The following is a 13,746-nucleotide window of genomic DNA, read 5'->3' on the forward strand; positions in this document are numbered from 1 at the left end:
TGGATTTTGGAGTTGTCTTAGTTCCTGGTTTTTGGGTTGTCCCTATATTTTTCTGTGACTGTAAAGTCCTTTCCTCCGACGTATTTGGTTCTTCTTGTGTGTTATAGATGCTCAAATCTAGGAGGTCGTCTGGTGAAATAGATAGCTCGTCATTAAGTTTTATTTCTTTGCTTTTATGGTCCATTAGTGGTGTACTAAATATGTCATCTTCTTTGAATATATCCCTAAGCACCTCCATTGATGGTATGATATACCTATATACCATATCCCCCCCCCCCTCCCTCTTGTCCCCCTGGTAATGTACGACCCCCCTCGTCACTTTGCCCTTCTTGCCACACACCAACATGGCGGAATGTGATTTACGCGCATGCGCGCGCCCTCTAGCCACACGCAGATCCTCTCCACCAGAGGCCCCGCCCCCTCCCTCGCATGGATGCGAGTCCTGGCTCGCAATGCGCTTCTTGGCCAGTACGCCTATCGGTGTGCGACACAAACCTGGAGCACGCCCCCTACCTCAACTGTCTGGCCCCGTTATACCCACGCCCCCTGACCCTCCGTAAACCACGTACATTTAAACCGCTCGTATCAGAGCCCTCGGCTTGGCGCTCAGGCTATCCTGACATTATCCTAAGGTAAGAGACCTCCTCATATCGTCCCATACGGACCCTACCGTTTCCGAGCACTATCCCTCCTACCCTCCTTCAGTCTCAGACCCCTGCAATATGACCCCACTATTACCTTCCTACGGTGAATATTATTGTTGGTCCCTATCTTGTACCCAGGACTCTTCCTGGGTTCCTCATAAAAACCACCAGGATCGTTCCTGGCGCTCACACCCTCCGCTATTACACTGCGTATCAGTCCTTTCCTTCCCCCACCTCCAGTCGCCCCCCCCCCCTCCTGACATCCCAGATTCATAGTCCTTATACTACCTAGTCCCATCACAGATACAGACCCCATCCATATATTACCTCCTCTTCCATCTACACCTATCACCACAACCACTTGGGCTTACTCTAGATCCCATCCTTCTAGCTACCTCCCCCTCATCTTCCCATATACATACCACCTGACTAAAGGTGGGACCGTATAGATCGCTTCTAACCTATACATACAATGTGTTACTTACATATTGCCACATAATTGATTGTATATGTTTTTAAGGTATATGTCGTATGATTCTACTTTTATTGGTATGTTTTTTATCATCAACTGTTCCTTATGAATTGTCTCATCATCTACCTCCCTTGTACATGTATATTATCTTAACAGAGAGCGAGACCACATAGCTCATAACTGGTTTGTGACCCTAACTCACACGTATAATGTTAATATCATATCACGATACGTTTGTTTTTATGTTTATGTTTTATGACCCCGAGCGCCCCCCTTTTCTTTTTTTAGAAAGCACCTGTCACTGACCTGAGGAAGCGGCTTGGACCGCGAAACGCGTTGTCTTTTGTGCTTAATAAACCTTCTTAAACTTTTTATCAAGTGGAGTCTCTTTGTACTAAGAGAACACCCAATACACCATACGGGCGCCTCCTATCCTCTTCGGAAATCGATCCTGTACCACCCCATTCGTGGGGTTCTTCGCGACTTACGAGAAGCGAAACCTTTTTCTAAGGAGCAGCGACCAACGATCATAAAGACCGAGTGGGGACGGGACTTCCCTACACGCCTATACAAGTGGTTGCCTCTAGCAACCTACACTTGTGAGTATATTTTTTTCTAATCTCTATCTCATTATCTGAAGATAATACACCAAAAGGGCTCCTGGTACCCCTGCGGGTTTTTTCTTTTCTCTCTTCCGCACTGACCAGATCCATATAGGAGACACACACTGTGATATTTGAGAAGTGAAATGGAGTTTATTGGATTTACAGAAAGTGTGCAATAATTGTCTAAACAAAATTAGGCAGGTGCATAAATGTGGGCACTGGTGTCATTTTATTGATTCCAAAACGTTTAGAACTAATTATTGGAACTCAAATTGGCTTGGTAAGCTCAGTGACCCCTGGCCTACATATACAGGTTAATCAAATTATTGGAAACAGTATTTGTCACAAAATGCATCTGCTGGCGAATTTCCTGAACTATTGATAAACTTCCTCCATTTCGCCAGGAGATGTCATCTATGTCCTCAGAGTTTGAAACTGCTTGAAGTATCCTCTGCCACCAGCAGAGGTCTCACTCACAAGAACTGTTATTGCAGATTTAATGAGGGCAGCTCTGTGATCACCTGGACTCTGTCATCTGACTTTCTGGGACACTATTTAAGCTGCCTTAACAGACCACTCTGTGCTAGCTCATCAATGTCCGTTCCTGATCCTGAGTTCTAGCCTTCAGGTCTTGTTCCTGATCCTGAATCCTAGCCTTGTATCCTGTCTTGAGTCTTAGCCTTGTATCTGCTCTGATCGTGTTTGACCTGTTTTCTGTATCTGACTAACCCTTTGCCTAAGCGATTATATCTTGTTTGTATCTCTGGTTTGACCCTGCATGTTCGACGTTCTGTTGCCTGCCGATTATAATTCTGATGCTCTGTCTCTGTATATAATGTATATGATTCTCATGTGTATATATTAGTCAGGTTTGGGGTTCAGTGTGCACACTATATTGTTATGCTTGGATACCTTTGCATATTATCCTATATGCAGGGGGTCCATAGCATCTGCAATACCTGATATATTCTGCTTATGTGTTAGTTTCCAGTTGCACCATTGCTTATATTACTTGCCTGACGTCTGCATGATTCTCTGCATAAACTTAATACTAATTGTTTATGCATCCTGATAGAGTAATTCTCTGCATAAACTTAATGCTAATTGTGTATGCATTCTGATGGTCAGATTCTCTGCATAAACTTAATCTTGTTTATGCGTCCTGTTTGTTTGATTCTCTGCATGATCTTAATGCTGATTGTTTGTTTGTAAGCTGTGTAACTGTTTAGTTGCATAACTCTGTGCATGAACTTAATGTGCAACATTTATGCTGATTACAATAAATCTTTATGTTTATTCCTTTAATTCCAGTCTCAGTGTTTCTTGCATACTGACAGAGCAATCTTCCTTGCGATTCCCTTGCATTGTATACCAATGCATCAGAATCATGACAGTATTTAAGGGGGTCAATTGTAAGTTTCCCTCCTCTTTTAATTTTCTCTGAAGAGTAGCAACATTGGGGTCTCAAAACAACTCTCAAATGACCTGAAGTAAAAGATTGTTCACCATCATGGTTTAGGGGAAGGATACAGAAAGCTGTCTCAGAGATTTCAGCTGTCTGTTTCCACAGTTAGGAACATATTGAGGAAATGGAATACCACAGGCTCAGTTCAAGTTAAGGTTCGAAGTGGCAGACCAAGAAATATCTCGGATAAACAGAAGCGACAAATGGTGAGAACAGTCAGAGTCAACCCACAGACCAGCACCAAAGACCTACAACATCATCTTTCTGCAGATGGAGTCACTATGCATGGTTCAACCATTCGGCGCACTTTACACAAGGAGATGCTGTATGCAAGAGTGATGCAGAGGAAGCCTTTTCTCCGCCCACAGCACAAACAGAGCCACTTGAGGTATGCTCAAACCCATTTGGACAAGTCAGCTTCACCTTGGAATAAGGTGCTGTGGACTGATGAAACAAAAATTTAGTTATTTGGGCATAGCAAGGGGCATTATGCATGGAGGAAAAAGAACACAGCATTCCAAGAAAAACACCTGCTACCTAGGGTAAAATATGGTGATGGTTCCATCATGCTGTGGGGCTGTGTGGCCAGTGCAGGGACTGGGAATCTTGTCAAAGTTGAGGGACACATGGATTCCATTCAGTATCAGCAGATTCTGGAGACCAATGTCCAGGAATCGGTGACAAAGCTGAAGCGGCGCTGGGGCTAGATCTTTCAACAAGACAACGACCCTAAACACTGCTCAGAATCCACTAAGGCATTCATGCAGAGGAACAAGTACAACATTCTGGAATGGCCATCTCAGTCCCCAGACCTGAGTATAACTGAAAATCTGTGGTGTGAGTTAAAGAGAGCTGTCATGCTCTGAAGCCATCAAACCTGAATGAACTAGAGATGTTTTGTAAAGAGGAATGGTCCAAAATACCTTCAACCAGAATCCAGACTCTCATTGGAACCTATAGGAAACATTTAGAGGCCGTAATCTCTGCAAAAGGAGGATCTACTGAATATTGATTTCATTTGTTTTTTGTGGTGCCCAAATTTATGCACCTGCCTAATTTTGTTTAAACAATTATCAGACGCTTTCTGTAAATCCAATGAACTTCCATTTCACTTCTCAATATCACTTTGCCCTCAATTCACGGAGCTTTATCAAACACTTTATCAAACGTTTGATAATTTTCCTCATGGGTAAAATCTAATTTTGAATTCACTAAGGTGTTATAGATTTATTGATCATTTCATTGATAAAACATTTGATAAATCTATAACACCTTAGTGAATTCAAAATTAGATTTTACCCATGAGGTAAATTATCAAACGTTTGATAAAGTGTTTGATAAAGCTCCGTGAATTGAGGCCTGTGTGTGTTTCCTATATGATATATTTCACTGACATTTTTATCCTAACAACCAACGATTTATACAGGAAAATCATGACGATTAACAAAAGTTACCCAAACTTTCACATCCCACTGTATTCACCTCCCTCTTTACCTATACAGAGTAAACACACAGCATCCCCCTCTCATGGATCACCATCGATGGAGGGGAGGAGGGGCACCTTAGGGAGCTCCCACAGGCTCTGGGGCCCTGGGGCAATTGCCCCCTTTGCCTCATTGGAAGAGCCAGTTCTGCAGCCAGACAGCCTCCATATACCTCGTTTCCGGTTCTCTTCAACTTAGTTGGCATATGTTCAAAACTAGACTGGGAAATTGAGCAGCCGAAAATCTGAAGATGGTGTAAGATAAGGTATACTTATAGAGAACCCGAGGTGTGTTTAAAGAATGTTATCTGCATACAGAGGCTGAATCTGCCTATACAGCCCAGCCTCTGTTGCTATCCCAAACCCCCCTAAGGTCCCCCTGCACTCTGCAATCCCTCATAAATCACAGCCTCGCTGTGCAGGCTGTGTTTACATCTGTAGTGTCAGTCTCAGCTGCTCCCCCGCCTCCTGCATAGCTCCGGTCCCTGCCCCTGTCCCTTCCCTCCAATCAGCAGGGAGGGAAGGGATGCAGGCGGGGACTGGAGTTCTGCAGGAGGCGGGGAGAGCAGCAGACTGACACTATAGAGATAAACACAGCCAGCTCTGACAAGCTGTTTGTCAGCAGTGTGGCTGTGATTTATGAGGGATTGCAGAGTGCAGGGGGACCTTAGGGGGGTTTGGGATAGCAACAGAGGCTGGGCTGTATAGGCAGATCCAGCCTCTGTATGCAGATAATATTCTTCAAACCCACCTCGGGTTCTCTTTATAGATATCTTGCCATATGGAGCTCTTTATTTTGGGGGTTTTAAAGATGCATTTAGAGTTCAACTGTATTGTCTAATCATTAATAACATACAGTAACTCCGTTGTATCACATACTATAGATGGGCTCACTGTCCTATGCCTAGTACTTAGTTGCTGAACATCATATCCATGTTTATTTAAAGCCTTAACATATCCTGCCTCCTGTTTTTTTTTTATGTCTTCAATTCAACTACAGTAACCATTTCATTTTAGGATACCATGGTGTTTCCAATGCTAACCTCAGTGCTAAAAGACCCTGAGAAGTTCAAAAACTCAGATCAGTTTGATCCTGGACATTTCCTACATGAGGGTGGCACCTTTAAGAAGAGTGAAGCCTTCATGCCCTTTTCAGCAGGTACCGTGTGGATTTTCATGCAGAGTTTCAACCAGAACGCCAAATAAACCCTGGGAATACAAATATGTGAGCCTGACATAGTCCTGCTCCTTGCTAGCATAGAAATAAAATAGTAATGATACGGTGTGATAGAGCTTGACTTATTAATCTGTGTGATGCTGTCACATCTTTAAAGCCTCTAGTGATGATCTTAATCAGCTAATTACGATTACGCAAAATATTGCATACATTTTCGCAATTACACCTACAGTGGGTTGCAAAAATATTCGGTCCCCTTGAAGTTTTCCACATTTTGTCATATTACAGCCACAAACATGAATCAATTTTATTGGAATTCCACATGAAAGACCAACACAAAGGGCAATATACAATTTACTTTTTCTCCTAGGAGATAACTTTTCATCTTCTATTTCAAATAACTTTCCAGCACTTTTCAACTAAAAAAGTGCAAACAAGTAATTGAAAAAGTACTATCAAAATTATTTTGAGTATTTTCTTGCTTTCTGGTGGCTTAAAAGGCATTTTATTAACACATTTAAAAATATCACCTAGGAGAAAACTCAGGTGAAAAAATGAATTGCATATGACCCAAAGTGGTGTACACATGAGAAGTGGAACGAAAATCATACATGATTCCAAACATTTTTTACAAATAAAGAACTGCAAAGTGGTGTGTGCATAATTATTCAGCCCCCTTTGGTCTGAGTGCAGTCAGTTGCCAATAGACATTGCCTGATGAGTGCTAATGACTAAATAGAGTGCACCTGTGTGTAATCTAATGTCAGTACAAAATACAGCTGCTTTGTGAGGGCCTCAGAGGTTGTCTAAGAGAATATTGGGAGCAACAACACCGTGAAGTCCAAAGAACACACCAGACAGGTCAGGGATAAAGAGGAATTTAAAGCAGGCTTAGGCTACAAAAAGATTTCCAACGCCTTCAACATCCCACAGAGCACTGTTCAAGCGATCATTCAGAAATGGAAGGAGTATGGCACAACTGTAAACCTACCAAGACAAGGCCATCCACCTAAACTCACAGGCCGAACAAGGAGAGCGCTGATCAGAAATGCAGTGAAGAGGCCCATGGTGACTCTTGACGAGCTGCAAAGATCTAAAGCTCAGGTGGGAGACTCTGTCCATAGGACAACTATTAATCATGCACTGTACAAAGTTGGCCTTTATAGAAGAGTGGCAAGAAGAAAGGCATTGTTAACAGAAAGCATAAGAAGTTTGCAGTTTGCCGCAAGCCATGTGGGGGACACAGCAACCATGTGGAAGAAGGTGCTCTGGTCAGAAGAGACCAAAATTTAACTTTTTGGTCAAAATGCAAAACGCTATGTGTGGCGGAAAACGAACACTGCACATCACTCTGAACACACCATCCCCACTGTCAAATATGGTGGTGGCAGCATCATGCTCTGGGGGTGCTTCTCTTCAGCAGGGACAGGGAAGCTGGTCAGAGTTGATGGGAAGATGGATGGAGCCAAATACAGGGCAAGCTTGGAAGAAAACCTCTTGGAGACTGCAAAAGACTTGAGACTGGGGCGGAGGTTCACCTTCCAGCAGGACAATGACCCTAAACATAAAGCCAGGGCAACAATGGAATGGTTTTAAACAAAACATATCTATGTGTTAGAATGGCCCAGTCACAGTCCAGATCTAAATCCAAACGAGAATCTGTGGCAAGATCTGAAAACTGCTGTTCACAAATGCTGTCCATCTAATCTGACTGAGCTGGAGCTGTTTTGCAAAGAAGAATGGGCAAGGATTTCAGTCTCTAGATGTGCAAAGCTGGTAGAGACATACCCTAAAAGACTGGCAGCTGTAATTGCAGCAAAAGGTGGTTCTACAAAGTATTGACTCAGGGGGCCGAATAATTACGCACACCCCACTTTGCAGTTATTTATTTGTAAAAAATGTTTGGAATGATGTATGATTTTCGATCCACTTCTCACATGTACACCACTTTGTATTGGTCTTTCACGTGGAATTCCAATAAAATTGATGCATGTTTGTGGCAGTAATGTGACAAAATGTGGAAAACTTCAATGGGGCCGAATACTTTTGCAACCCACTGTATACATAATTATAATTTGTAAATTCAAGTGATTTCATATATACAGTACATTCCCAATTTTACGTAAATTTCATGTAATTTTTGCTTAATTTTGTGCCAATTTTAGCGGTGAATAGCAAAGATTTCATGCATGCTATTGACATCAAAATTGCTACATGTTAAGGAGAAAACTGGGAACAAGCCTTGTCGTTTTTGAGAAAATCGATTTTAAAATGCAAGGAAAAATGCTTTTTAAAATCAGAAAAATAGTTTAAAAACCATGTTTCCCTTGCATTTTTAAAAGGACTTGTTCCCAGTATTTCGCTTAACATACCTAGCAATTTTGGTGATGATAGCATGTATGAGGGCTTTGCTAATAACCGCCAAAGTCGGCACGAATTATGTGAAATTATGGATGGATTACGTTTACATATGAAATTAAACACACATTTTCATCATCAGTATAACTTCTTCTCTGTGCCAGGAGCAGCAGGTCTGCTTGCAGTACACCAGCGGGCATTTTTCTGTACTATAGCTTTAAGGGCCACTTACTTGATGACCTCATCAAGAGAGGAACTTGGAGGAATAGGAAGATTGCCCCCGGTGTACGGAGAGCAGATCCGCCGCTCCCAGCACTTATAAGAAGTTACAAGATGCTTTAGAACAGGGGTGTCCAAACTTTTCAGGCCCAGGGCCTTATTACCGTTCTTGAGAGTGCTAGGGGGCCAAACTAGCGAAGTTAAACACAATTTTTGCTGATTGGTGTTAGGTGCGCTATCCTGTGACATTTTGTCAAATAAAACATTTCCACAGGGAATAACCCATATAACGTATGCAGTTAGAACAGTGGCAGCAGCTGCACAGTGGCAGCTGCTAATCTGTAGTTTCTAGCCCCTGCAGCTAGCGTACGTTAAAAATGGGCGCCGGGAAAAAAGGGCGCAGGGTTTTAAACAATAATCATGAATAACGTTTAAAAAAAATTTGTGCTATATTTCGTTTAAAAATAATGTTTTATAAAGTTATAAATCATTAAATAATGTGTATGAAATCGGCAATTTTAAAAACGTTAATCTTCCCTGTTTAAAAAGTGAAATTTATAATAACGTTTTATAAAACATTAATAAGAATTTTACTAAAGCTATACCTAACCCTACTCTCACACAGAACCCTCCCTGTACCTATCCCTAACCCCTAGACCCCCCTGTTGGTGCCTAAACCTAAGACCCCCCTGCTGGTGCCTAAACCTAAGACCCCCCTGTTGGTGCCTAAACCTAAGACTCCCCTGTTGGTGCCTAAACCTAAGACTCCCCTGGTGGTGCCTAAACCTAAGACCCCCCTGGTGGTGCCTAAACCTAAGACCCCCCTGGTGGTGCCTAAACCTAAGACCCCCCCTGTGATAAGCATTAATAACGTTTTAAAAAAAATATGGTGCAGGTTTTCGTTTAAAAATGTTTAAAAAAAAAAAATTGTACGGTTTTTCGTTTAAAAGTAAAGTTTGAAAAAAATATTGTACTGTTTTTCGTTTAAAAATAATGTTTAAAAAAATTATAAATCATTAAATAATGGGTAATCATGAGAAGCAGTTATAAAACATTAAAAGTCTCCGGGCGCCGCTTTTAAAACGTTATTTTTCTCCGGCGCCCTTTTTTCCTGTTGGGCGCCCATTAAACGATATTTATTATGGGAGTGAATGGAGGCGCCCTTTTTGTCCACCTGCCTCATGCGCCTAAATTTCCTGCTTCCCTGCAGCTACGACCTGCAGGCCACATGGGGTTAACAACTGTAGAGAGCTTTGGGAGCCACCAGAAATGGCTTGGTGGGCCGGATTTGGCCCACGGGCCGGAGTTAGGTCATGCCTTCCTTAGAAGCACTAGGCATCAGTCCTAGAGAAGTTTGTAGGCTTTGGTCAACTTCTGGGCTGAAAGATGTTTAAAAATGTATTTTACCAGGTGAGGCTCTAAAACTAAGCAAACAGGAAAATAAATAAATATTTTTGTTCTTTACATACTAAATTCACTCTCTTTCCATACTGTTTACTGGAGTAGGTCTTCCATTGAAACCTAGGCTTATAAAATATAAATTGGCTTTACTTTTACCCACTGAGTGTCTTCTGTTCTGTTCTCCAGGAAAACGTATGTGTTTGGGAGAAGGACTGGCACGTATGGAACTCTTCCTCTTCATCACAACTACACTGCAAGGATTTACTCTGGAACCCACAATAGACAGGAAAGAAATATACATTACACCGGAGCCCAACACCAGTTCTACTTCGCCCCGGAAATACGAGATGCTTGTTGTTCCCCGCTGAGAGACCACTGAACATTTCTGATGTGACATTCAAGCTTAAAGAATGCTGGTCAGTTGAGTTCCTGGGCACTTTCTCTTTCATATCATGCTAAATATTACACAAGAACGAAAGGATCAACACACTTTCATGAGCTATAGCCTTCCATAGCTATTCCTAAAGCTGTTCCTAAAGCTATGAGCCTTCCATAGGATTGCCATCTCTATCAGGAAAGAGACTATTAGGTTATGAATGTAAAACTTTGCAAAAGATAAAATAAACATATTTTTAAAGGGAACCAGAGAGGAATGGTTTGTTAAAATAGAAAAAGATTTCATACATACCTGGGACTTCTTCCAGCCCCATAAGCTTGGATCGCTCCCACGTCGCCATTCTCCGCTTCCTGGAACTGCTGGAACATTTAAAAAGCTGCTATTCTTACAGTAATAAAGCCACAGTCCCCAAACTTGGCACAGTTGGTCACTTGCTATGGTTAAAAATTCAGACAAAATGGGAGGAGCATAAAACAGCCAATCATTTTAAATGGGAAAATGTCAACTGCAGCCATTCTTAGACTGTTCCCAGGGTTCTTAATTTTGGCACACTTGGTCAGAGGATGACCAGGATTAATATTTAGGGAATCACCCACTGATGTTCCAGGGGAATATTTAAATTGGTGCCATTCTTGTACTGTTAATGGCAGAGGCCTAAAACCTGCTACAGTCGGTCATTGGGTAAGTGGGGTTCAAATTCAGAAAAGGGGGCTGAACCACAAACGACCAATCAGATTTGTTTGTTAGTGTTGACATCCTCCACAGAGCTGTACAGAGTATAGAGTCATGTCATTAACTGTCTCTCAGAGGGGCTCACAGTCTAATCATATGTTTGGTGTGTGTGTGTGCACATACATTCCATGGTTAAAGGGATACTTAAAGTGGATCCGAGATGAACTTTTACTCATTGCATAATTGTGTTCCTTTCCTATTGTTTATAGGGCATTCCTCAAGCCAAATACTTTTTTGTTTTTGTTTTAATACTCTAGTTCCCTATAAACTAAACAAGCCACGCCCACAGGTTTTCAGAGAGCCAAGGCACTTTCAGACAGTAGCAAGGGCTCATGGGAGCTCAGTCTGGGCAGGAGGAGGGGGAGGTATTACTAGCTAGAGATTTCAGAGGCAGAGGGAAGGAGGGAGGAGGAGGGGGGATTAGGTTTTTTTTGCTCAAGATGCACATAAGCCTGCCTCTGTGTAATGTTTGCAAACAACATTGCTGCTGTCATTGTATCACAGGAAGAAATAATCATATTAAAGCTGTTTGCAGCTAGATTTGCTGTGTAAACTATCTAAACTTTAGATAAGATATATTGACAAGTTACTTGTTATAGTTAGTTTTTCATCTTGGATCCGTTTTAAGCCACCTAAAAAAAAGCACATTGCAGTGGTTTACATTGCCACAATGTTTACATTGCATACCTCCAGGCATACACCTATGTGCAGAGTGTTTGAAGGTAATTTGATACCTAAACAGTTCTTAGTTCAGCTCAGCATTCCCTTCCAGATCAGAGGGACAGTCCCTTTCTGTGAATGGATGACAATGGTTTTGCAGCTTGTGGTCACTGCTCTAGCACTTGCTGCTGTCCTGATTTCCCTCCTAAAATGGCGAAAGGCTGGAATGCAGTACAATCTCCCTCCAGGACCCACACCCCTACCTCTCCTGGGAAATACCTTGCAGCTAAACATCGCTGAATTACCTCAGAGTTTTATTCAGGTGAGCACAGGCTTGATTTATAAAGAGGCCCTGTAGCATCATATAGGGCCTGATTCACAAAGCGGTGCTAACCCAGTTAGCACGCCTAAAAGACTTTAGGCGTGATAACCATTGCACCATGCTGGTGAAAAGCCAGTTTAGGCGTGATAAGTTTAGGCGTGATAAGTTTAGGCATGCTAAGTTTAGATAAGTTTAGATCGCACGCAAAGTCCCGCAGCGCCATTAAACTCTATGCGAAGTGCACCAGACTTTGCTAGCGCAAAACTTTTGATCAGCTGTGCACTGCGGTGCTAACCCAGTTGGTGCTTAAACTTATCATGCCTAAACTTATCACACCTAAACTTAACATGCCTAAACTTATCACACTTAAACTTATCACACCTAAACTTATCATGCCTAAACTGAGTTTAGGCATGATAAAGGGCTTTTCACCAGTGTGCTAACTGTTAGCACCGCTTTGTGAATCAGGCCCCTAGAATCTAACACATTGTTCAGATAACCCTGTTTTGAGTTAATTACTGTATCCTGGTTTCAGCTTCAGAAACATTTCCTATATCTATATATTGATGAATATTCCAGTGATGTTTAGCGTAGGCTATTTAGTTAAGCAGACATCAACTCCCAGCGCACTCTAGGAGATCAGGTGTTTCTGCTCACTTTGAAACACACAACAAATAAACTTTACTCAGTGATGCACCTTGCCAGCAGTAAAGATATCACCTATACCTGTGATAATTTTAGGACTGTAAATCAGAGAGAGTAAATATTTACAAATGGGCAAACCTTGACTAAATAATTATTAAATAAATAGTGTAAATTATTTTTAATTATTAAGCTACATTTAGTTAAATGACAACCGTAACGAGAGTGATATGGTGGCTGCCATATTTATTTCCTTGTAAACAATACCAGTTGCCTGGCTCTCCTGCTGATCTGTTTGGCTGCAGTAGTGTCTGAACAACACCAGAAACAAGCATGCAGCTAGTCTTCTCAGATCTGGCAATACTGTCAGAAACACTTGATCTGCTGCATGCTTGTTCAGGGTCTATGGCTAAAAGCATTAAAGGCAGAGGATTAGCAGGACTGTCAGGCAACTGGTATTGCCTAAAAGGAAATAAATATGGCAGCCTCCACATACCTCACACTACAGTCGTTTTTTGAGTTCTTTTTTAAGGTTAAAGAGACTTTGAAGCAAGTCTAAATTCGCATTCTATTTATGTAAAGCACTATAGCTAGTGCTAAACCACCGCATCCCCGTGGCAAAACGAGGGGTTTATACCCTCCAAATTCCCTCTGCAAAATTCGGGGAGTGCTTCCTGCTTGAGGCAGAGCTTAGGGCTGTAGCTCTGCCTCTTCACGCGTCAATCCCCACTGATCGCCGCCTCTACTCGCCTCTCTCAATCTACCTTCACAGAGAGGGGAGGGGAGAGGCGGAGATCCGCGGGCAGATTGACGTGCATGGAAGCAGAGGGGATTTGGGGGGTTTAAACCCCTCATTTTGCCGCAGGGATGCGGCAGTTTAGCGCTAGCTATAGTGCTTTACATAAATAGAAGTGAAAACCGTGAATTTAGACTCGCTTCAGAGTCTCTTTAAAGAGAAACTACGACCAAGAATTTAACTTCTTCCCAATCAGTAGCCGATACCCCCTTTTACATGAGAAATCTATTCCTTTTCACAAACAGATTATCAGGGGGCTCTGTATGGCTGATATTGTGGTGAAACCCCTCCCACAAGAAACTCTGAGGACCATGGTACTCCTGGCAGTTTCCTGTTAGTGAACCTTGTTGCATTGTGGGAAATAGCTGTTTAC

The 13,746-nt window shown here is 42.1% G+C and overlaps 2 protein-coding genes across 3 annotated transcripts in view; both read left to right on the plus strand.

Annotated features, from left to right (window-relative positions):
• Positions 1-10,466, plus strand: part of LOC137528921 (cytochrome P450 2H2-like) — a 75,930-nt gene extending 65,464 nt beyond the window's left edge. For both annotated transcript variants that reach the window (XM_068250686.1, XM_068250687.1), the window contains 2 exons: positions 5,687-5,828; positions 10,011-10,466. In XM_068250686.1, the coding sequence (XP_068106787.1) occupies positions 5,687-5,828; positions 10,011-10,192 (324 nt within the window). In that variant the 3' untranslated portion in view covers positions 10,193-10,466. The remainder of the gene's footprint in view (positions 1-5,686; positions 5,829-10,010) is intronic.
• Positions 10,467-11,839: 1,373 nt separating this feature from the next.
• Positions 11,840-13,746, plus strand: part of LOC137527356 (cytochrome P450 2B1-like) — a 50,844-nt gene continuing 48,937 nt past the window's right edge. The window contains exon 1 of the mRNA XM_068247866.1: positions 11,840-11,935. Coding sequence (XP_068103967.1) covers positions 11,840-11,935 — 96 coding nt within the window. The remainder of the gene's footprint in view (positions 11,936-13,746) is intronic.

Source organism: Hyperolius riggenbachi, chromosome 8, assembly GCF_040937935.1.
Source record: "Hyperolius riggenbachi isolate aHypRig1 chromosome 8, aHypRig1.pri, whole genome shotgun sequence".
In the NCBI taxonomy this organism is placed as follows: Eukaryota; Metazoa; Chordata; class Amphibia; order Anura; family Hyperoliidae; genus Hyperolius; species Hyperolius riggenbachi.